At 42.3% G+C, this 24,661-nt stretch overlaps 2 protein-coding genes across 2 annotated transcripts in view; one reads left to right on the top strand and one right to left on the bottom strand.

The window, feature by feature from the left end:
* ATP1B1 (ATPase Na+/K+ transporting subunit beta 1) overlaps positions 1 to 24,661 on the top strand; it is a 130,979-nt gene that overhangs the window by 29,185 nt on the left and 77,133 nt on the right. The window contains exon 2 of the mRNA XM_045001708.1: positions 6,370 to 6,498. The gene's annotated coding sequence lies outside the window, so the exon portion shown is untranslated. The remainder of the gene's footprint in view (positions 1 to 6,369; positions 6,499 to 24,661) is intronic.
* On the bottom strand, positions 12,652 to 12,864 carry LOC123352227 (UPF0545 protein C22orf39 homolog). The gene has a single exon (XM_044992113.1). The coding sequence runs from the start codon at positions 12,862 to 12,864 to the stop codon at positions 12,652 to 12,654; it is 213 nt and encodes a 70-aa protein (XP_044848048.1).

Below are 24,661 nucleotides of genomic sequence, written 5' to 3'. Positions count from 1 at the left end.
CTGTTCAACAGGTCACTGCGCTGGTAACTATAATCTGTTTATTTTAAACTGTATGACTGGAACAAATGTGTACTGATGCATCATCCTAATAAGAGAAAAGCTGTTCTTCTGCAGAGCTCTCAGATTTCCTAAGTCTGCTTTTGCATCCAGAAACTGCCTTATTAGCAGCCAGGATTTGTGTATTCCTTTCTCTGCATATTGACTGAGGCAACATAGACTTATTTGGATTGAAATAAAGATTAAACTGGGGAAGGGGGGAACCTGTTGCTGTAAATCTCCTGGATATACTAGGAAGTAATCAAAGGTGCCCAAGGCACAGTCTGTGGAATCCCAAAGTGCAGCCACAGATAACCTTTCCATGTAACTGCTCTGGGAAGGCCAAACTGAATTATGGGACTGATCTCGCATAGAACCACCACAAGGCATAGTGCCAATAGAAGAGCTGGTTGAAAAACAGAACTCTCCTTCTGCAAAAATATTTGTGATTTCAGCAATTGTTTTCATTCCAAATTGATATAAAAACAAAAATCAATTTTCTGCAATATGGAATTTTCAAAAAAATGCAGTTTGATTGGAACATCATTCTATTTTGATCAAATCAAAACCATTTGACTCCAGCTTTTCACTTTATATTTATAATGGAATTGCTTAAAATTTAAAATGCTTCATTTCAATTTTTTCCAAAGAAAATTTCCTCAAAAACAACACATTCCCACTGAAAGTTTTGATTTCAGTAAAATGGTATTTTGGGACATAAAGTTTCATCAAAAATTTTTTTGAACAGCTCTACCTATTACTGTGTGTCGGCTCAGGGAGACCATAATAGGTAGAAATTGCTGTTTGGCTGAATTCCCCAGAAATAAAAGCCTACACGTGGGTGCACTGCTCAAGTCAGTGAGCCTACCTACAGTAGTAAGCACTGCATACAGTAGTGAGTGTGTTTTCAGGTTAGTGCTCCAACTTAGTACTATTTTCTCTCCCGTTGGTTGCTAGTTTGGTGCAGTGGGTAGAGCACTGGACTGGGGGTCAGGACTGGGCAGAAAATAAAGAGATGTAACTGGTTACGTGATGCCTTCTCCCACCAATGAACTCTGTTTTGCAGAGTGTGATCTGGCCTAGAATAATTGAAAAGTCATAAAACTGGAGTTGGATAGAAAACTGGCTTACAAGCAGCACACAAAGATGGCCATGAATGGGTTCTGTACAAGTAGGAAAAAGATTACAACTGGAAAAAGTTTGGGAAGGGAATATCCTATGTTCTCACCCACTACACATAAATGCTTTGTAGGAGGTTATTGGAAATAAGATTTCCAGGGTTACATTTGGAGTAATAGCGTTTGAGTTTTGAGACAGACAGAACTATGGGGTCCATCTGTGTCCTATAGCCACAATGAAGAGTGACTTTTGTATTCTGTAGAATTGTGTCCTGCCCCCTCTGTATGACCGGGGACACAATGAACTGACCACGTTAGTCAGAAGGTGACTTCATAATCTTACCTCTATCTAGAGGAGAAGGCTTGGAAGCAATGAGTTCTCTGGAAGTACCATCATCCTTTTAACTTCCCTAGCAGGGTGCTAACGGCTTGTCTTCACTGCCATGCTACATCGGTGCCGATGTGGTGTGTCTGGTGAAGATACACTACATTGACAGGAGGGCACTCTCCCACCGACGTAGCAGGGTGTGGACACCACTTTAAGTCTCTGTAACTTGCATCATGCAGGGGGGGTCATTTTCATCGACTTAAAGCAGCAGTGTAGACCAGCCCTAGGGCTGGTCGCTGTCCCAAAAGAAGACTGTTACTGCATTGCAACTAGGGCAATAAAGATAAGTCTTTAATATTATTTGCATTCCAGTAGCAGGTAGAGGCCCTGACCAGCAGCAGGGCCGCCCTTGTAGTGGATGCTGAACTACACACACATACTGATAGATGGTCCCTGCTCCCAACACAGCTTACAATATAAATAGACAAGACAACGGGTGGGGAAAAGGATAGAACAGATGGGGAGCTGAGGCAGAGAGAAGTTAAGTGATTTATCCAAGGTCACACAGGAAGTTTGTGGCAGAGCTGACTTGAACTAGAGTCCCAGTTCAATGCCTTACCACCCAGACATTCATCCTTCCTGAGACTGAAGAGTCAACATTATGAAACAGTTTAAAAATTTCTGCAGAGGAACCTTCAATGTGGTTATTCCCCCCACCACCCATTTCTCTGATTCTTTTAGAAATTACTATTTATAAACCTACTCCGCTAAGTTGTTCACTGGGGTGAAGGAACTGAACCACTAGGGACACAAATTAGAAATTCAGCATGAAGCAGGGAACTCAGGCAGATCTGCTTCAGTCAAAGGGTAATAAACATTTGGAACAACAGGGAAAGTATCTGAGATGTAATAAAGGAGATCAAGAGGAAGCAAGGTTGGCTGCTGGAGACAGAGGGGATTAAGGGGTTTGATGAAAAAGTGGGAAGGAAGGAAGGATTAAGCTAGAGCATGTTAGACCAGATAGCAGGGTCCCCTGCCTCCAATTCTTCTCTTTCAACAAAATAAATGCTCATGTTGTGCATTTTTATTCCTCTTCCAAGCTGCCTTATTTTGGTGAAAGGGAGTACTATCCGGCCAGCTTGCTCCAAGGAACCATGTTGTGCCATTTGTGTGTAATGACATGTTATCTCTGTACAATGATCTCCCCTCCATGCATTTCATTTAGGGGCTGTTTGTAAGAACTTCACTAGTTAAACCCAAAGCCAGCCTGCAATTGCTATAATGCATAATTTTGTGCTGACAAACTAAAGAATGGCGCAGTGTGCATCCCTCGAGAGGTGAAATGAGGACTTAAATCGCTGTCCCGTATTGCACAATTCCTACTGCAACAATAGCACAGTTATTTCATAGCCCTACCTTAGTTTACCCCACCTATACATTGCGGTAACAATCCAGATGCTACCTGACTATCTCAGCTGTTCTTGAGAACTGGAGAACAATCACAAACTAGTGTGCTATGACAAAAATCAGCCAGTTCCAAAGGGTTACATAAAGAATCAACAAAACTGCAGTTACCCACAAGGAGTTACATTCATGATGAGAAACAGAACCACATTGTCTGACAATCAGAGAAGAACAATGAGGTTCAATGAGAAACCAAGTCCTAAACCAGTTCTGCCAAGGGGCTGGCATGCGTCCACGCCATGTAACCTTACCTCTTTCTTCTCCCTGTGCACAGAACTGTACGCCTCATTGGAGCATATGAGCATCTAACAAAACTCATCCTTCCCCTCCCAGGCATTCTGTGCCAGGAGAGAAAAAGGAACTGCCATGACCGTGCCATTCTCTTTCCCATCCTGTCCTCCTTCATCAACCCAGCTAATACTTCATTAACCATCCTTGGGAGCTACATTAGGTTCCTTACCATCCAGTATTAGTAACCTTTTTATTGCAGTAATTCCTAGAATCCAGCCAGCCCTCGTTGTGCTAGGTGCTGTACAAACACCTAGTATATGATAGTCCCACCCAAAAGGAGTTTACAGTCTAAAGACATATCAGGTGGATGAACAAGCAGGCTGGAGCGAGGGGCGTGAGACAAGGTAACAACAATAAGAGGATATAGGCAATTCTTAGCCAATTGGGAGCCATACTTTTTCTATATACTTCTCCTGCATTTTAATTCCTAAGGACTCTGCAGCTTGGATGATAGGCATATTCCACCCCTTAGCATATCACAGGTCCATCTATATGATGTATGTAGTTAGATGTCGTCACAGAGTCAATACTGATTGTCCATTATAGTGCACATTTATGAATGCTATCAAGACACTCCAAACTTTCCAGTAGTAGGCTGTTTTATTCTTTTGAATGGATTGATGGCTTCAGAGGAAAGCAATAATAAAACCAACAAACTGGCTGACTGAGTGTTGCTAATGCGATCTGGTTTTTCATTAACAGAGGTCCTTGGGATTAACAGCTAATGCCTATTGCTAGGAGAGGGGGAGGGTGCGTGGAACAGCTTGGGGAAGGGAACTGCCCATAGATATTATAAGTAGAGAAGGGAAAATACTTTTAATTATTCAATATGCAAGTCTCTGAAGCTAGCCCGTACATACTTACCACTGTTTCTGGAGAGAACCTGTTTCAGTTTGCTGCACTATGTGTCAGGTTCTGGTACTATCCCTTCAGATTTCTCACTAAGCCATTGGAATAACCAAAGAGCTAGCTCCCCACTTCCTTCAGGAATTGTTTCCAGATTTTGCACAGAGATCTGGGATAGGACTTGGGTTTCCACAATGTGTGTGAATATCTATGCGGTGCAGACAAGGGGTGAAAACTTGGCCTTGTTCATGCCAATGAAAAAACTCCCATAGACTGCAGTGGGGCAAGCATTTCACCCAAGGTTAATAAGCTATTAACTTTATTAATACTTTATGTCCCTCGCTATTGAATCTCAGTGCCTTGATTTGTAGCAGGTCTCACCCTGAGGCATAACTTTATGTCAATATAAAACTAACAGCTGTAGCATATAAGGGTGTGATCTCATCACATCTCATCAACTAAACAGTTTTCAGATTGGTCAGTGCTTGGATGGGAGACCTCTGAAAATGTGGGTGTTGCAGCAGGAAGTGACACTGATTCAGCAAGTGTCACTTCCTCTCTGAAACAGTAATAAGCCAATACCTCAGCAGGGTATTAAGCTGCACTCTGCTGCTAGAGGTGCCAACTTTCTAATGAGCAAGAAAACTGAATACCATTGATTATTAAAGATCTGAAGACACTTTTCTCAAGAATAGCAACCCAAACCCCGGTCTCTTGGCCAAATTCCATTTTGAATAATTGCATTCTGTAGACCTAAATTCTCCTTGCAGTTACAATATTCTTCATTTACTGCACTAAACTGTTATGTAGTGTTATTAACAGCTGCCATGTTCTACCCCTAAGACAGCTGCATTTTTTGAAGGATGGTGGGGAAGTGATCCCTCAGTGAGGCCATTTGGGGAAGGGAGGCTTTTTCTGTGCAAAAAATCTAGCATCAGTGCAGCATTTAAGTTTGAAAAGCAAGCACTTGGAAGTCAAGAAACACTGTTAATAGTGAACGCTTAACCTTTCAATAACTCTGCCCTTTGTACCTGTGCCTTAAACATCCGATGTCTTTATGTACTGTTAAATTATTTGTCAGTTAATACAACCTGAAATTCCTTATACAACTTTATGTACACTCAAGTCCAATTTCATATTGGGCTGGATTAAACTCTCAATGAGAGCTGCAAAACAAGCCAACTTTGAAGACAATTGGGTCTGTGTTTTCAAAGCCATGAATGTTCCGAGTCAATGGCCCAGCAATTGTTTGAGACATCCTAACATTCAAGGCTTTTCTAGCTTTGAAACAAAATTTAAAAGCCATACAGAAGTTTAAACTTGCTAATTTTAAGGAAGGCATTAATGATGTCCATCAAGTGGGATGATACTGGATCCACTGTTGTGTGGGGTTTTTTTGTTTGTTTGTTTTTTGGATTCAAGAGGATCATGAGTCTAACTAACACATAGGAGCCAGAAGCTCTCCAAACACCTCTCTCCCCACTCCACCTCATAGTGAGTGAAATGATTTGTAACTCAACCAGAAATGACGTGGTTTTCTTCCCTTGTAGATAACCAGTGCAATCTAAAGACTGTGATCAGTCTTATATGTGAAGAATTGTTGATTAAAATGTATTCCTTTGACATTTATATAGTGCCTAGCGCAATGGATCACTGGACGCTACTGAAGTACAGATAAATAATGACTTATGAGTTCAGTGTATCTATCTAAGATTCTTGCAAGGGCAAATCAAGGCCTTGAAAGAGATAGGCTTGGCAGGGAAAAAATAAACTTTTCCCCTTTCTTTAAAGGACACTGTCATAAGGTCTGTCTCAAACTAAGGCTTTAGGTTGGGACTTTTCAAGGAAGCCTATGAAAGTTTGGTACCCACCTGTCTTTGAATTTCAGTGGAAGATGAGCACCCACCTCCCTTAGGCTCCTGGAAAATCCCAACCTTAAATAATATGGCAAAGGAGGTTTAAAGAAACCAATCTCTCAAAAATCGCCATCGCATTTGAGAGTGATTTGGTCCCTGTGAGGGGTAATCTGTGAAAAGATTGTATGGACCACGGAGAAGCAGCTCTCCACGTGGTTTGGGCAGGTTGCGAGGGAAATTCACAGTGGTGCTGTACTGGTTCTAAAGATAAGCAGAGAACTTTACCTACCAGCGCTGCCAGTCCAGACCCCCTTTCAATCACTGTTTACACACAAAATGCTGTTGGAGGTAAACACCCTGATAAGAATAGAAGTGTTTCACTATTTTAATTTCAATGAAAACTTTTTAAATCTTTCTTTCTTTCTGTCAGAAGCCCAGCAGCACTGAGCTAGGGCATGAGAACCAGGAAATGAAATCAACTAGAAACAAGTGAAACTGACCTGCCTATATTAACAGTCCAAGGTGAGTGAGGACCAAAAAGAAGACAAAGAGCATACAGGTCAGCTAGACTCTTCTTAATTATCTAAGGGATGAATATCATGTATAAGGATTTTTTTTAAATATGTACCTTGTGGGCCTGACTCTGCTCTAACATTGGTTTTGCTGCAGTGTAAACAGCACTGATTTAGTAGAGTTACACCAATGTAAATGAGAGCCCAGTGTGTTGTTTTGACATATTGCCTATATGTCACTCTTTGAGTTCCCATAGCTTTCCTCCCTCTGAAGCTAGTTGCTGACTGGGTTTGTATTTTTGTGTGCCAGTGCTTTTTTCAAAAAGATTTTGGACCTGGAGAGGTTCAGGTTCATAAACAGAAATGAGGAAGCCTGCGACTCTTCTCCAGAAAAGCCTTTGAGCTCACATGTTTAACTTCAAGCACTTGGGGCTCAGTGCTGAGCACATGGGACCCAGCCCAGCCAATCACTTCAGGCATGTGCATAGATAGTCCCATTGTCTGCAGTAGGGGAATGTTTGCATGGGTAAAGTTAAGCACATACCAGGAGATTTGCTAAATCAGAACCTATAGGAGTAGAGAAAGCCAATCTGATTCCGATCTTGTTTATAGCCGTTTTAATTCCATTGACTTCAGAGGAATTGCTCTGATTTACACACATATAAGTGAAATCGGACTCAGGTCCATAAAGTCATTTCTCACTTTAGACTCTAGCCAGGAGAGCAATCTCCCTCTCACCTGGGATAGCAGCAATTAAATTAATAGCAGATACTTGGCCTCCAGTTTATTGCATTGAATAGCTCGCACAGCTGTACAAATTCCTACTTTTGATTTGACAAAATGAGATTAACATAGCTCTTCCAGTTAAGCTCATTGTGTACACTGCATGTCTAAAGTCTACAAGGGTGAAAAGAATTGGCTCAGTGGCACTTTTGTTGTTAGAGGCTGGGAACAATGGGCTGTGTCGCCTATTTGATATTAGTTTTGTGGGTCTCAATCCACTTCACAACAGCTATTTGGCCTTCTCACAACTGGCACTTGTCGGTGGGCATCCCAGAAAGGACCAAGGACTGAGTGGGCTGTAGAAGCTGCACTACCATCTCAATACTAGAGGCAGTCCCTTTTGCATAGAGTTGAAGCACATTTACCTGGGGGGAAACTTCAGTTGCTGCTACCCCTGTTGTGCGCTTGTTCTGTGCTGAAACAGAGGACTTGACTGGGATACAATAATCCCTTTTCATGTGACTCCTCAGCTGTTACCAGCTTTGCTCACTGTAGTCATAGAATCTAAAGCAGGAAAAGAGCAGTTGAGTCGTGTGGTCCGTTTCCCTGTCAATGCAGGAAAGGATCTTCCTCTGGGTTTAAAGGGCTAGCAGAGGATCACCGATAATACACTGCAGATCAGGCATTTGCTGAAGATAATTCATCTTGGTTCTGTCTTCGCCCCTTTCATACATCACAGTGATGGTGCAGCAAAAAGAAATATTGAAAACGAAGCCTTAAAGCAGGGTGTGACGCTGCACTCCCTCTGTTTTATGGAAATATGCCAATGAGTGTGAATATGATGTAACTAGAATATGCTTTATGCAAAAGGTCTCTTGTAAGGTATCATAACAAAGGTTATAACCTACTGAATATATTCCTCCTATTTGTATGCATGTATCATTCTCGTATCTGAAGCTAGAAATATGAAGTATAACTCTGAGGTCCTATTGTAATTATGCAAAGTGTGGGCCATTAATGGTGGTTTAGTATGTTGATGGCTCCCATTGACCCAGACAATTGGTTGTAAATGGTTTATTTGCCTGTAATCCTTCTTGTCTACATGTGGGCCAATCCAGGAAGAATGGAGACTAGGGGTCTTACAGTGATATGTGACCATGTCACATGATACTGGAAGCCATCTTAATCCTTGTACTTTTCCATTGATGAGGTGGGGGTGGGGACAAGCACAAACAAAAGATTCCCACCTTGTGCCAGAGCTATAATAGGGGGTGAAGCAGTACAAAGGGGGCTGCCAGTCAAGAGAGAACCCCTGCTTACCACCTGAGATGCCTGCTGGAACTAACAAGGACTGTACCAGGGAAAGGATTTGGCCCAGACTAGGAAGGCATCTAGTCTGTGAAAGAAGCAGATTGGAACATCTCTGAAGGTGAGATATTACCTGTAATCAGTTTCTTAATGTAATAAACTTAGACTTGCATGTTTTGTTTTATTTTGCTTTTTGACTTACTTTGCCCTGGCTGTTATTACTTGAAACCACTTAAATCCTACTTTTTATACTTAATAAAATCACTTTCATTTATTAATAAACACAGAGTAAGTGATTAATACCTGGGGGAGCAAACAGCTGTGCATCTCTCTCTATTAGTGATATAGAGGGCGAACAATTTACGAATTTACCCTGTATAAGCTTTATACAGAGTAAAACAGATTTATCTGGGGTTTGGATCCCACTGGGAGCTGGGTGCCTGGGTGCTGAAGACAGGTAACCCACTGAGATGTTTTTAGGATAGCTCAGTGGTTTGAGCATTGGCCTGCTAAACCCAGGGTTGTGAGTTCAATCCTTGAGGGGGATATTTAGGGAACTGGGGTAAAAATCTGTCTGGGGATTGGTCCTCCTTTGAGCAGGGGGTTGGACTAGATGACCTTCTGAGGTCCCTTCCAACCCTAATCTTCTATGATTCTATGACCAGACCCTGGGTCTGTGTTGCAGCAGGCTAGCGTGTCTGGCTCAACAAGGCAGGATTCTGGACTCTCAAGCTGGCAGGGAAAACGGGCTCAGAGGTAATTTCAGCACATCAGGTGACAGTCCCAAGGGGATCTCTGTGACTGAACCCATCATACAGTGCCAAACGTCTTGATTCAGAAAAGGGCCCACTGTTCTATTTCCTCCTGCCTCTCCCATGCGCTCAGATGCTAAGCTGCATTTCCTGGGTCCCATCTCTTGTCAGCCTGTCCAGATAGCAGCTTCCTGTAGTGCTTGAACCTCTTTTAAAAAAAAAAGACATAATTTTCTGTAGTAGCTGAGGGCCACTGTCAGGAGTGACCTCAGTGGTGATTATTACACATGTTGGGATGCAGATATAAGTGACATGTCGGGGGGGAGGCATAGCAGGAATGACCATCAATATGAGGATGTGAGGTAGTGCAACATACATTTTGATGGGAGGGGCACTTACTCTTTCATGCTCTCCTACGTTCTCCTGTTTGTTGCTTTTCCTGCTATCCGCTCTCTCTTGTGGCCCCTTGGCATGTAAGCTCACAATGCGTAACTCACACCAGCACTGACGTCGCTTTTGAATTGGGGGCTTACTCTTTGTTTTTAATTAGATGGAGTGATTATAACGTGAGCAGTGATTAGCGTCTCTTCTGGGTTAAACTGTAGCTTTCCTCTTACAAACTAAGTGCCTGCTTGCTTGCAGGTGGGATTTTCCTTGTATTGGTTAAATAATATGTGTGAGAGAGCGGTCGAAATTGGGAGGAGGAGGGAAAAACTGATCCGAGTTCTTAAAAAACACAAAAACCTGATCAAATGATTTAAGGCCTGCCAAGCTCCACTGAAGAGTTTTATGGCTATGGGAAATAAACAGCTTGGAGGAGAAACTAGCAAGGGTGGTAGAGGGCTCAGGGGATTGGTAATGGGATATGAAGCGTCTCAACTTCAACTCATTGATTCAGATTCATCCCAAGTCTTGGTAAAACTGCTCTTGCTGAGTGCTCTAAAGGCTAGTGCAGGTGGGCTCAGATTTTAATGCACAGTTTTCTCAAATTGGGGATTGCAAACAAGGCTCAAGGGGGTGATGCCCACTCTCCATTTTTTTATGGCTAGATGAGAGGGAGGTCCCAAAATTCTATCCTGTTGTAAGAGGGGGCCATAGTATGGAAAAGGTTGACAAGCACTATTCTAAGGTGAACACACACACCATGGGCCTGATTCTTCTCTCCTTTATGCGGGTGAAAATCAGGAGTAACTCCACTGAAGATTGGGGCTACAGCCCCTCTGTGCACACTGGTCTTGCTCATTAAGTGTTGATTCCCTGAGCTCATTGTTGGATGGTGTTGGAGCCATTCACCATATGAAGAGCTCTCTGAAAAGGGTCAGCTTTCCCCTTTGCCTAAAAATAATGTCACCCACACCCACCCTTCTTTATGTCTCCTCGGTGGATTGGGGGAGGATGGCAACAGGGCCAGAGAAAGAATGGGAGGCTTTGTGACATGCAAGTGCCTGAAAATTCTTTATTGTGTCGATTTCTGGTGGTATGAGAACCACCCCCAGCAGCAAAGTGTCAGGATGCACTCGCATCATGTACAACGATTATGTCATTTTTAAGTTCACCCTAGATATCGTGCACAGTCACTTACTCACTCTTAATAATTTACTTTAATTTAGAACTGGCAGCCTTATAGGTGCCACACTGACAGTCCTCGGGGTGAACCAATTCTGTTTATCAGCAGACCAGGCAAAGCAGAGGCATTGCCAGTGTGAGTTTCTACCCACCATCCTAGCAATGGGTTTATCTACACAGGGGAATTTACCAGCATTGCTATTCCACAATAGCTCCCCGTGTGTACATTCTTAGGTTCTAGCTACACAAGGACACTCAGGAAACATAATCCAGGCAAACTAGAGGTGTGAATTCTAAGTGGATTAGTTAAACCACATTGAACCTGTGTGAGGAGACTCTCATTCAGAATTAAAGTGGCCTTAATTTCGTTTTAGTTTAATTCATTTCCAAAGTGATTTAAACTAAATCAAAGTAAGGTCACTTTAATTCTTAATAGAAGCATCCACACAGGGGGTTTAATGTGGTTTAACGAATGTACTTTAAAAACTAATTTGGATTTACTTTCCCAACTATCCCCAGATAAATAAGCTCTTATTCTGGAATAAGTGTGTCCATACAGGGAATTATTCCAGAATAGCTATAGCACTTTAAATTCATACCTACCTCAACCACACCATAGCTTCCCCATGTAGGCAAGCCCTTATCAGTTACCTAGAGGCAGGAGAAAAAATTCTGTCTCCATATTTGTTCCAGTCACAGCCTTTTTGCTAAGAGTGCCTTTTATGATGTGAACTTCTATGATGTGGCCTCTTGCCTACTAGAAAGTGGATTGAAACCTTAACACTTCTCATATTGGCCACTAAACAACCTGAACCTCATAAGATTTTCAGTCTTTACTGATCTTGGTGTCATATTTGACTTGATGACTTGGAGGTGAGACACTCCACATCCTACTACCAATCTCTGAGCCATTCAAGGCATCTACTAGCATCTTCCTTAGCCTGATCATTTCCCATTGTTCTGCCTTAAGGCCTGAAGAAGAGACCTGAAGAAGAGCTCATCTCTCTCATCAACAGAAGTTGGTTCAACAAAAGATATTACCTCACCCACCTTGTCTCTTACGGCATTTCAGGCTTTTCAGAAACCAAATCATCTTTATTTTTCACCTGATAACTCTTCTATGAGTATTATTTAGCCAGGATAAGGGTAAGTGTGGGATGTGGATATATTTTTCTGACAGTCTAGTAAAAGGACAGTTTGCTATCAAATATACCTCTACCCCGATATAACGCGACCCTATATAACACAAATTTGGATATAACGCGGTAAAGCAGTGCTCCGGGGGGCCGGGGCTGCGCACTCCAGTGGATCAAAGGAAGTTCGATATAACGCAGTTTCACCTATAATGCGGTAAGATTTTTTGGCTCCCAAGGACAGCGGTATATCGGGGTAGAGGTGTAGTTCCTGTATCTTCATTTCTTTACACAGTGGGGAAGCTCTGAACAGCAAGAATTTGTAACACATGAACCATCTGCAATTTAAATCTCTGGGTCAAATTCAGCAGAATTATGACTTACACATCAAGTGTAAATTGGTCAGAATGCTTGCATAAATGGGTGTCTGTGGTAAAGCAGAGTTGCAGTGATTCAGTATTTAGTGAGTTATGTAAAAAGAATATAAATTATATGCTGACAGAATGACATGGGGTGAAGTGGGGGAAAAGCAACAGAACACAGCATATAAGACCATGTTTCCACTACGTTATCTCTCACTCTTACAGTTGTTGCTTTTCCTTCTGGACCCACTTCTCCCCTCCAACCAGTATAACTCGACTGACCGCAGTTAAGTTACTCCTGATTTGCATGTGAGTGAGAAGGAGAACTGGTCTCTCTGTGTTTAACATAATTCTTTCTAGACATCTACATGCTGAATTGGTGCAGGTTCCACTGCTTTTTTCCCCCACTTTCTGCAATTGCCATAGTCTATTTTCCACTGTTCACAGGAGGGTGCTTCCCCATACGTATAATAGTTATGGAATAAATTACGGATGCCCTTACTGTGTTTCCATTCAGACCAATAATCCTCACATGTTCGTGGAGGCCTCCACATGCCACGGTCAGCCATGCCGCTGCCCGGCACAGTGAGCTGTAGGCACAGACACCCACTGATACCTGCTTTTCTGACCAACTTAGCTCAGTGGGATAACTTATGTGACTATTATAACACAGATGACTCGCCTATGCTTACCCATGACAAATGAGTGGGCCCACCCACAGTGTGTGTGTAAGCCCCAAATTCAGCATGGTGTAGGGGAATAGGCACTTGACTAGGAGTGAGGCGCTATAGGTTCTATTCCCAGGTGGCACTGACCTGTGTGACCTTGGGTAAGTCACTTATCTCTCCCATTCTTTGTCCACCTTGTCTTGTCTGCTTAGACTGTAAACTCTTCAGGACAGGGACTCTGACTAACTCTGGGTAAGTCTGCCCTTTGAGCTGGGGGTGAAATTCCCAGCTCAAGGCAACACACCTGTGCCAGCTGTGATAATGCTAGCACTCAAAAATCAGGTATAATTGCAGTGACACAAGCAGCAGAAGGGGCAGGTACGTGGGCATCTAGCTCCTCATACGACTGCATCTACATTCTGTTTGTAGTGCACTAGCTTGATCAGAGCCAGTGTGGGTGTGTCTCATACAGCTCCAAGCACAATGGAGCCAGTAGTCGTATTGCAAATAATACATTCCCTGTGCACTTATCTGATGTGTGTCCATGCATGCCAGTTCATAAATCCAGCAGGTGCATGTTCACCTCTTTGGGAGACATAATCTAGGAGTTCAGATTTCAAAATAGGTCCCATTACACATTCTTTGTTCTTTGCCATTCACAGGTATTTTAATGTAGGGCACCCACAACTCACTTATCAAGTCAATTTCATTTGCCATTTTCTCCTCTCTTTCATCTAAAGAAGAAAACAAAATGCAAACAAAAAGGGCCAACATTTTTGAAAAGTCAGTAATTACAGGCAAAATGCAAAGCTTAAGGCTTAAGAAGAAAATTAGCCTGTTGAGCAATACAGCACTTAGAGTTTGACTCTGTTACGCAAGAAAGAAACTTTCCAGGCTGGTTGGCAACTGTTCCACTAGCGTCTACATAGTTATTGATTAATTTATCTATTGTCACACACTTCTTCCATTAATCAGCATGGTTCTCTTCACTTCTCTGTCCCCGTGTAGCCTTTGTTTTAGTTTCTTTACAGCTGTTTCAGAATAGGCAGCTTTAAATATCAGGTTACTTTGTTAAAATACAATCTCTTCTGGTCCTGGCATGGAAATTTCCAGGGTGTGGCATTGCATATCTCGGCGAGAAATAAGAGTACAAGATTTATTTTTTGCCTGTTTAAAATTAGAGATGTGTCCATAGTTCAAATCCAGGGCTTTTTGTTCACCCCATGATAGTGACTAGGACACACAGAGCCAGATCCTGAGGTGGTCTCACTCCATTGACTTCAAGGGAGCTACGTCCATAGCATGTACAGGGCTCTCCACTAGGATCCATATTTTAGGGATGTTGAGAGCCAGTGTTCTGATTCAGAAATCTCTAGCGGAATCACATGCAGTACAGATTTGCTTTTTTGCCTTTACCTTAATGCATATTAAAATTTTTAGACAGCCCTGAAACTTACAGTCCTTTCTTCATGCTCACAAAAGGTAGGGCACAGACAGCAACGGGCCTCAGTAGTCACGTGAAGGGACTACACACAGAAGGCAAAATAATAGTTCAGCCTTTGCTAACCCATTCAGTCCCTGGTGCAGGGGTCCCCAATGTGGTGACCGCGGGTGCCTTGGTGCCCACCGGGGTGTCTAAGTGCGCCCGCCTACTGGCCAGCAGACGAGCATCCGCTGAAATGCCGCCGACAAGCTACATCATCCAGAGGCATCGCTGCTGAAATGCCGCCGATTTTCAGCGGTATTTCGGCAGTGACGTCTCTGGATGGCGCTGCTTGTCGGCAGCATTTCGGAGGCGGCGCCTATTGACATTGCCGCTTGTCGGCGGAATTTCGGCAGATGCTCGTCCGCCGCCACGGTCCTCCATGGCTCGTCGTCTGGCGCCCACCAGATGAAAAAAGGTGGGGAACACTGCCCTGGTGCACCTGCTGAAATTGCCAGTTCGGATAGTGATTGTTGTACTGCAAGCACCTGGCCTGGACAGAAGCCACTGACTCATGTGGCTGGACTTTACAAAAACTAGACAAGCCATTTACAACACACACTTTGCATCTCTACAGAGGAAAAAGGTCACTAAACTATCTAAACTCCTACATGCCACAAGGGGCCACAACAGTGCTTCCCTTAACTCACCTAACAATACTGTTAATCTATCCAGCTATACTCTTAGCCCAACAGAAGAGTCTGTCCTATCTCGGGGTCTCTTCTTCTGCCCCACCACCCCCACAAACATGATACAGTTCTGCAGTGACCTAGAATCCTACTTTCAACGTCTCCGACTCAAGGAATATTTCCAACACACCACTGAACAGCACACTAACCCACAGGAAGCTTCTTACCAACACTACAAAAAGAAGGATTCTGCATGGACTCCTCCTGATGGTTGAAACAACAGCCTGGACTTCTACATAGAGTGCTTCCATCAATGTGCATGAGCTGAAATTGTGGAAAAGCAGCATCACTTGCCCCATACACAAATGCCAGAAGTCTAAATAATAAGATGGGTGAACTAGAGTGCCTTGTGATAAAGGAGGATATAGATATAATAGGCATCACAGAAACCTGGTGGACTGAGAGCAATCAATGGGACACAACCATTCCGGGGTACAAAATATATCGGAAGGACAGAACAGGCCGTGCAGGGGGAGGAGTGACACTATATGTTAAAGAAAGTGTAGATTCAAATGAAGTAAAAATCTTAAGCGAATCCACAGGTTCCATAGAGTCTCTATGGATAGAAATTTCATGCTCTAGTAAAAATATAACAGTAGGGATCTATTATCGACCACCTGACCAGGACAGTAATAGTGATGATGAAATGCTAAGGGAAATTAGAGAGGCTATCAAAATTAAGAACCCAATAATAGTGGGGGATTTCAATTATCCCCATATTGACTGGGAACATTTCACTTCCGGACGAAATGCAGAGATAAAATTTCTCGATACTTTAAATGACTGCTTCATGGAGCAGCTGGTACGGGAACCCACAAGGGGAGAGGCGACTCTAGATTTAATCCTGAGTGGAGCGCAGGAGCTGGTCCAAGAGGTAACTATAGCAGGACCGCTTGGAAATAGTGACCATAATACAATAGCTTTCAACATCCCTGTGGTGGGAAGAACATCTCAACTGCCCAACACTGTGGCCTTTAATTTCAAAAGGGGGAACTATACAAAAATGAGGGGGTTAGTTAGACAAAAGTTAAAAGGTACAGTGACTAAAGTGAAATCCCTGCAAGTTGCGTGGGCCCTTTTTAAAGACACCATAATAGAGGCCCAACTTCAATGTATACCCCAAATTAAGAAAAACAGTAAAAGAACTAAAAAAGAGCCACCGTGGCTTAACAACCATGTAAAAGAAGCAGTGAGAGATAAAAAGACTTCCTTTAAAAAGTGGAAGTCAAATCCTAGTGAGGCAAATAGAAAGGAGCACAAACACTGCCAACTTAAGTGCAAGAGTGTAATAAGAAAAGCCAAAGAGGAGTTTGAAGAACGGCTAGCCAAAAACTCCAAAGGTAATAACAAAATGTTTTTTAAGTACATCAGAAGCAGGAAGCCTGCTAAACAACCAGTGGGGCCACTTGATGATCAAAATTCAAAAGGAGCGCTTAAAGATGATAAAGTCATTGCGGAGAAACTAAATGGATTCTTTGCTTCAGTCTTCACGGCTGAGGATGTTAGGGAGATTCCCAAACCTGAGCTGGCTTTTGTAGGTGACAAATCTGAGGAACTGTCACAGATTGAAGTGTCACTAGAGGAGGTTTTGGAATTAATTGATAAACTCAACATTAACAAGTCACCGGGACCAGATGGCATTCACCCAAGAGTTCTGAAAGAACTCAAATGTGAAGTTGCGGAACTATTAACTAAGGTTTGTAACCTGTCCTTTAAATTGGCTTCGGTACCCAATGACTGGAAGTTAGCTAATGTTACGCCAATATTTAAAAAGGGCTCTAGGGGTGATCCCGGCAATTACAGACCGGTAAGTCTAACGTCGGTACCGGGCAAATTAGTTGAAACAATAGTAAAGAATAAAATTGTCAGACACATAGAAAAACATAAACTCTTGAGCAATAGTCAACATGGTTTATGTAAAGGGAAATCGTGTCTTACTAATCTATTAGAGTTCTTTGAAGGGGTCAACAAACATGTGGACAAGGGGGATCCGGTGGACATAGTGTACTTAGATTTCCAGAAGGCCTTTGACAAGGTCCCTCACCAAAGGCTCTTACGTAAATTAAGCTGTCATGGGATAAAAGGGAAGGTCCTTTCATGGATTGAGAACTGGTTAAAGGACAGGGAACAAAGGGTAGGAATTAATGGTAAATTCTCAGAATGGAGAGGGGTAACTAGTGGTGTTCCCCAAGGGTCAGTCCTAGGACCAATCCTATTCAATTTATTCATAAATGATCTGGAGAAAGGGGTAAACAGTGAGGTGGCAAAGTTTGCAGATGATACTAAACTACTCAAGATAGTTAAGACCAAAGCAGATTGTGAAGAACTTCAAAAAGATTTCACAAAACTAAGTGATTGGGCAACAAAATGGCAAATGAAATTTAATGTGGATAAATGTAAAGTAATGCATGTTGGAAAAAATAACCCCAACTATACATACAACATGATGGGGGCTAATTTAGCTACAACGAGTCAGGAAAAAGATCTTGGAGTTATCGTGGATAGTTCTCTGAAGATGTCCACGCAGTGTGCAGAGGCGGTCAAAAAAGCAAACAGGATGTTAGGAATCATTAAAAAGGGGATAGAGAATAAGACTGAGAATATATTATTGCCCTTATATAAATCCATGGTACGCCCACATCTCGAATACTGTGTACAGATGTGGTCTCCTCACCTCAAAAAAGATATTCTAGCACTAGAAAAGGTTCAGAAAAGAGCAACTAAAAAGATTAGGGGTTTAGAGAGGGTCCCATATGAGGAAAGATTAAAGAGGCTAGGACTCTTCAGTTTGGAAAAGAGAAGACTAAGCGGGGACATGATAGAGGTATATAAAATCATGAGTGATGTTGAGAAAGTGGATAAGGAAAAGTTATTTACTTATTCCCATAATACAAGAACTAGGGGTCATCAAATGAAATTAATAGGCAGCAGGTTTAAAACAAATAAAAGGAAGTTCTTCTTCACGCAGTGCACAGTCAACTTGTGGAACTCCTTACCTGAGGAGGTTGTGAAGGCTAGGACTATAACAATGTTTAAAAGGGGACTGGATAAATTCATGGTGGCTAAGTCCATAAATGGCTATTAGCCAGGATGGGTAAGAATGGTGTCCCTAGCCTCTGTTCGTCAGAGGATGGAGATGGATGGCAGGAGAGAGATCACTTGATCATTGCCTGTTAGGTTCACTCCCTCAGGGGCACCTGGCATTGGCCACTGTCGGTAGACAGATACTGGGCTAGATGGACCTTTGGTCTGACCCGGTACGGCCTTTCTTATGTTCTTATGTTCTTATAACCTCAGCCGTGCAGAACACAACGCCATCCACAGCCTCAGAAACAACTGTGGCATCATAATAAAAAAGGCCGACAACGGAGGTGCTGTAGTCATCATGAATAGGTCAGAGTATGAACAAGAGGCTGCTAGACAACTCTCTGACACCACATTCTACAGGCCATTACCCTCTGACCCCACTGAGGATTACCACAAGAAACTACACCATCTGCTCAAGAAACTCCCTAAAGAAGCACAGGAACAAATCTACACTGACACACCCCTAGAGCCCTGACCAGGGGTATTCTACCTGCTACCCAAAATCCATAAACTTGGGAATCCTGGACACCCCGTCATCTCAGGCATTGGCATCCTGACAGCAGGATTATCTGGCTATGTGGACTCTCTCCTCAGGCCCTGTGCTACCAGCACTCCCAGCTATCTTCAAGACACCATTGACTTCCTGAGGAAACTACAATCTATCAGTGATCTTCCAGAAAACACCATCCTGGCCACTATGGATGTATAAGCCATCTATACCAACATTCCACACAAAGATGGACTACAAGCCATCAGGAATAGCATCCCCGATACCATCACAACAAACCTGGTGGCTGAAATTTGTGACTTTGACCTCATCCACAACTATTTCAGATTTGGGGACAATTTATACCTTCAAGTCAGCGGCATTGCTATGGGTACCCGCATGGCCCCACAGTATGCCACCATTTTTATGGCTGACTTAGAACAACCAACGCTTCCTCAGCTCTCATCCCCTTATGCCCCTACTCTACTTGCACTACATTGATGACATCTTCATCATCTGGACCCATGGTAAAGAGACCCTTGAGGAATTCCACCAAGATTTCAACAATTTCCACCCCACCATCAACCTCAGCCTGGACCAGTCCACACAAAAGGTCCACTTACTAAACACTACAGTGCTAATAAACGATGGTCACATAAACACCAACCTACTGACCGCTATACTTACCTACATGCCTCTAGCTTCCATCCAGACCACATCACACGATCCATTGTCTACAGCCAAGCTATAAGATACAACCGCATTTGCACCAATCCCTCAGACAGAGACAAACACCTACAGAAACTCTATCAAGCATTCTTAAAACTGCAATAGTGAAGTGAAGAAACAGATTGACAGAGCCAGAAGGGTACCGAGAAGTCACCTATTACAAGACAGGCCCAACAAAGAAAGTAACAGAACACCACTAGCCGTCACCTACAGCCCCCAACTAAAACCTCTCCCATGCATCATCAAGGTTCTACAACCTATCCTGAAAGATGATCCCTCACTCTCCCAGACCTTGGGAGACAGGCCAGTCCTCGCTTACAGACAGCTCTCCAACCTGAAGCAAATACTCACCAGCACACAACAAAACACCAACCCAGGAACCAAACCCTGCTACAAACCCTGGTGCCAACTCTGTCCACATATCTATTCAAGGGACACCATCATAGGACCTAACCACATCAGCCACACCATCAGGGGCTTGTTCACCTGCACATCTACCAATGTGATATATGCCATCATGTGCCAGCAATGCCCCTTTGCCATATATATTGGCCAAACTGGACAGTCTCTATGCAAAAGAATAAATGGACACAAATCTGACATCAGGAATCATAATATTTAAAAACCAGTAGGAGAAAACTTCAATCTCTCTGGTCACTCAATAACAGACCTCAAAGTGGCAATTCTTCAACAAAAAAACTTCAAAAACAGACTCCAATATGAAGCTGCAGAACTGGAATTAATTTGCAAACTGGATACCATCAGATTAGTCCTGAATAAAGACTGGGAGTGGTTGGGTCATTACAAAACCTAAACTTAATTTCCCCAATATTAATTTCTCCCTACTGTTACTCACATCTTCTTGTCAACTGTCTGTAATGGCCCACTCTCTTACGACTTCAAAAGTTATTTCTCCTCCCTTGGTATCCTGCTGTTAATTGATTTATCTCATTAGACTGACTTAACACTTGGTAAAGCAACCCACATCCTTTCATGTATTTATACCTGCTCCTGTATCTTTTACTTCATACATCTGATGAAGTGGGTTCTAGCCCTTGAAAGCTTATGCCCAAATAAATTTGTTAGTCTCTAAGGTGCCACAAGGACTCCTCGTTTTTTTTCACATAGGATGTTGAACACATGTCAGAAGTAACAACTTCTGGTCACTATCTATAACAATCATTGGTGCTAGTGAACTAGAGGTCCTAATTTACAAACCCTTGCAAAGCTCACAGACCTCTGCCTTTGTGATCCTGAAAGACAATTACTGACGGCTCCGCAAGGACAGTGCATCAAGGAAGAGCCAAGTTTAGACAATCAAGGACTGAGAGCAAAGCATTCTATTCTGGGACTCTGATGGAGCCTTAACTAGTCTATGTTAAAACCCAAACCTAAGATACATCTTTGTTCGTGGGTAACATTTTTATCAAAATGTCCACTAACAGACCCTCCAAGACACTGGGTCTGATTCACCACTGTTTTGCTCCTGTTTCACACCAGTGTTGCTCCATTGAAATAAAGGAATTATACTTGTGGAAAACTAGAATAATGCAATAGTGAATCAGATCAACAAAACACATTTGAACACCTCTTTAACCCAGGAGATAGAGAGGAAATGTCATTGTTTTGGACACATTTGTTACTTCATCATTTGGTTTAGCACCTAGATAGTGAAGTGGCAGGCCTCTTCTACTCGCCCAGTTAGATAGAAAGATGAAATTATCTGTATTATTCTTGACTTTTAAACAAACAAGCCAAAAATATAAATAAAGCCTTTGTTTGTTGCTTCCATGCTCACAGCTGTAAGTGTTGCAGATGAAATACCGAGCAAGTCCTTTCTTTCCTCAACCTTTGTTGTTGATGTTCTTTCTGCACAATCCTAAGCCACCTATAGCATGGTATCTAGGTGCATTTCATATGATTTAAACTGGGTCATTAACATTTTCTATCAGAAGGGCAAGGATGTTTCTTCCTGTATTTTAAAAGATAGTTGTATCCAAGAGAATGCTGGAACAGGGAGAGGTTTTATTAATATTCATTCTCACCCTATGCACAATGAGTTGAGATTTCTTAATGATAACGATTAACACAAACTCCAGGCATAGTTAAGTGTCAGTCTCAATTTCCAGTGGCAAATTCAGTGTGTGTGATGCTTGCGAGATTCTTCATTCAGGTTTTAATGGTGTGCATAACCCATGTGTGTGTTTGCCTTCCTATATAAACAGGACTGACACAACTCACTGTGAAACTGGGACTCTGGAAGTTAAAAATTCTTACCAGCATCTAAGAATGATGCTCTCAGTTATCTGTCATTTTAATGGATTGGATATCACTCAAGTCATCTTTGAAATATATCAGAGTTACTGAGAAGACAGGGAATGAAGCGGAAGGAGATGCATTCATGTTACCTTTAAAACTGCCATTGAAGGAGGATAGACACTCTAATCAATATGGTAATGTAGGATCACACATCATGCTTTAAAGTGACCAAAGAGTGTAACTGGGGGGCATCTCCTGAGAAGAGGAGGTGGCTGACGACAGAAGCTGGGAGATGCAGACTGACAACAACAGAAGGATGGGACTTGCACAGTTTGAAGAACAAATCCAGGTTCTCAAAGGACATGAACATTTGGTTCTCCAGTTTATTTCTTCTTAAATGTTTGGGGCCTACCTAGGTGAGGCTGGTAGGAGACCTAAGGATGTTTCACACAATTTATCTTTTTGGTTTTTTTCTCTCAATTTTTGAATAAACCTTTTTCTTCATGTTGGATATTTTCTTAGTCCTGGACTGCTCTTGGGAAATGTCACTGTCATTTATTCTTAAAAATGAGGAGAAATAAGTTCTGACTTCTAGTGAGGACAATGGCACCTGACCTGGGCCATTTGCTCAAAAGTACATACCAAAAGACTGCCCATCCCCCTGATGAGCTGCCAACATTCTGAGGCACCTAGTGAAATGCACTGGGGAAGCCTGAGGGCTGCTTGTTCCAGAAAGACCAGGAGGGACATCTGAGCCCACTCAGCCTTTCCTGCCACTCCCCAAAGAGAGTTCTCGGTATGGATTACTTCTGGACTAACATCAACTGCCTGTTCACTCTCCTCAAGACAGCTCCTTCATCCTAAGGAAGCAAGCAGGATAATAATATTCCATGGCACCTGCCCATTCAATTTCACAATTATCCAAGTTTCAAGCGATGCTTCCAAGTTACATTACAGAGCTGCTGCTTTTAGAATTACTAGAGTGCTGGTAACCTCGCCAAGTATACTTCATTCTTCCTTTGAAAAGGAGCAAATGTGCAGCCAAAACTGCACACTGGTCATTCATACTTCTAACTAATTGAGCTATGCAGTAAGGAGACTCAGATAACTGGAGAGCTAGTTCACTGATGAAGCCGTTTTTGAAAAGTCCTTTGCACATTCCCTTTAAAAAATGGGCCAGTCCAATAATTCAGCTGGTTGCTGTCTTGATCTTGTAAAGATATGGAAGTGCATTAGTTGCTGTCTCGTGGACCTACCTGCTTCTTTATTTTTTTAATTATAATTTGATTTCTTTTTAATACTGTTTTTCACCTGTTTGACACTTGGCTTTTGTGATCTTCACTGGAACATTAACTAGTGATACTGATTCTTTGGTACTAAAGGTGGCTGGACTGCTGAGTAACGGCAGCTCCTTCTGACCTCAGTTACAGTTGGGTACTCTCAATTCTTTTGAAAATCTGGCCCTATCTAATTCTGTTCCAGCGGGCATGTGATGTGAACAGCATAGTCTAATAGTACAACAGTTTATCACTGATGTACTAGACAGACTGCCTTCTTTGACCTGTAGGGGAGTTAATCAGACCTCTTGCCCCTGCTTTTGCCAGCTATCATGGCTTGATTTCCATTCAGAGACCTGCTGGTGGAAATCGATTCTAATATTAAGCACTATGAGCAAGGGACTGACTAAGCTGATGGAACGGATGTTGAGGAGGTGTTGTTTTGTTTGTGTGTTTTTTAAACAGTATAAGCATGTCGAACATTGGCCACAGTTAAAAATGAATATAAACAAAATAATGTATTTCATTATAATTAAGCTAATTATGATGGGAAGTTGGTTTTAACTAAACACCTGTTACCTTTCTCTGATTGAATTAAATAGTTGTAAATCTCAGGGGCTCTCCTTCTTCTTTCTTGCTAAAATCTTTCTGTGCCTGAGGATTTTGCAAAGTCTTTCTTCAATAAGACTAACCGTGTTTGTAATGTCTTGCTCTCTGGAGCCTTGAATATACAGGGGAATGTTGCCAGCAAATTCCAACTGATACACTTTACGTATGACCCTCATGACAGCCCCCCAGGTTTACCTACACTCTCCATAAACTTGGTGCCCTCTTCACTTGTATTGTTGTAAATGATTTACATTGAAAATAAAGATCAGCCCTGATTTTATTTCATCTGTCAATAGAATCAGTTGATGTATTGCTGCCCATATCATGGTCTCTGTCTGGTATCTAAGGACCAGAACTCTCCTGGTTTAGGTCTTCTTTTTCTGATCATTCATTTTAAATGGCTTGTGGTTCCAGTGTTGTCTCTCGTGACTTAAAAATCCTGTGGAATGTTATTTTGTATTTTAGGTCCCCTTCTTTTTACCTCATCTCCATCCTCACCGTGCCTTTACTCATCAGAGCTGTTAATATGCAGATATGTATTTCCAATCCAAAATTTCAGACCACTTTTTATGGAAGTGGGAAGAAAATTTTTTGGGGAAAAAAGTGATCGTCAATATGGGCCTGATGGAAAGATTCCCATTTATTTCAGTGGGCTATGAATGTGCCCCTGCATCATAACTATAGCCCCATGCTGCCCTATCAATATTTATGTACTGCAGTCATTTTGCTATAAATAGATCAGCTCATCTGAAAGAGACCAGATGTCTAAACTTAAAATTCTAAATAAGCAATCAGTTCTAACCTGGGAAAGCTCTTACCGCGTACAGTAGAGTAGCTTATAAATAGAACTTCAAATGCTGATGATGTCATGAACCAAGAGAGCTCTTGACTTGTGATTTATTATGTCAGAGCATGGCATATTCATAGCCTTGTAACTTATAGTCACTGCCCCTATTATTATTTCCAAGCCATTGTTGTTTCCAGCAGATACACATTGTAGTAAATACTGACCTGAATTGAAACTCTAAACAACCGGTCAGGTCAGACTCTTCATTTTAAATTCTTCTTTGTGAATAAT

This window comes from Mauremys mutica, chromosome 1 (assembly GCF_020497125.1).
Source record: "Mauremys mutica isolate MM-2020 ecotype Southern chromosome 1, ASM2049712v1, whole genome shotgun sequence".
Classification (NCBI taxonomy): Eukaryota; Metazoa; Chordata; order Testudines; family Geoemydidae; genus Mauremys; species Mauremys mutica.
This window is presented reverse-complemented; position numbering and strand designations above follow the sequence as displayed.

Coding starts and splice junctions, on each gene's coding strand:
- LOC123352227 (XM_044992113.1), bottom strand. CDS start 12,864: ATGGCTGACCGTGGCATGTGGAGGCCTCCACGAACATGTGAGGATTAT.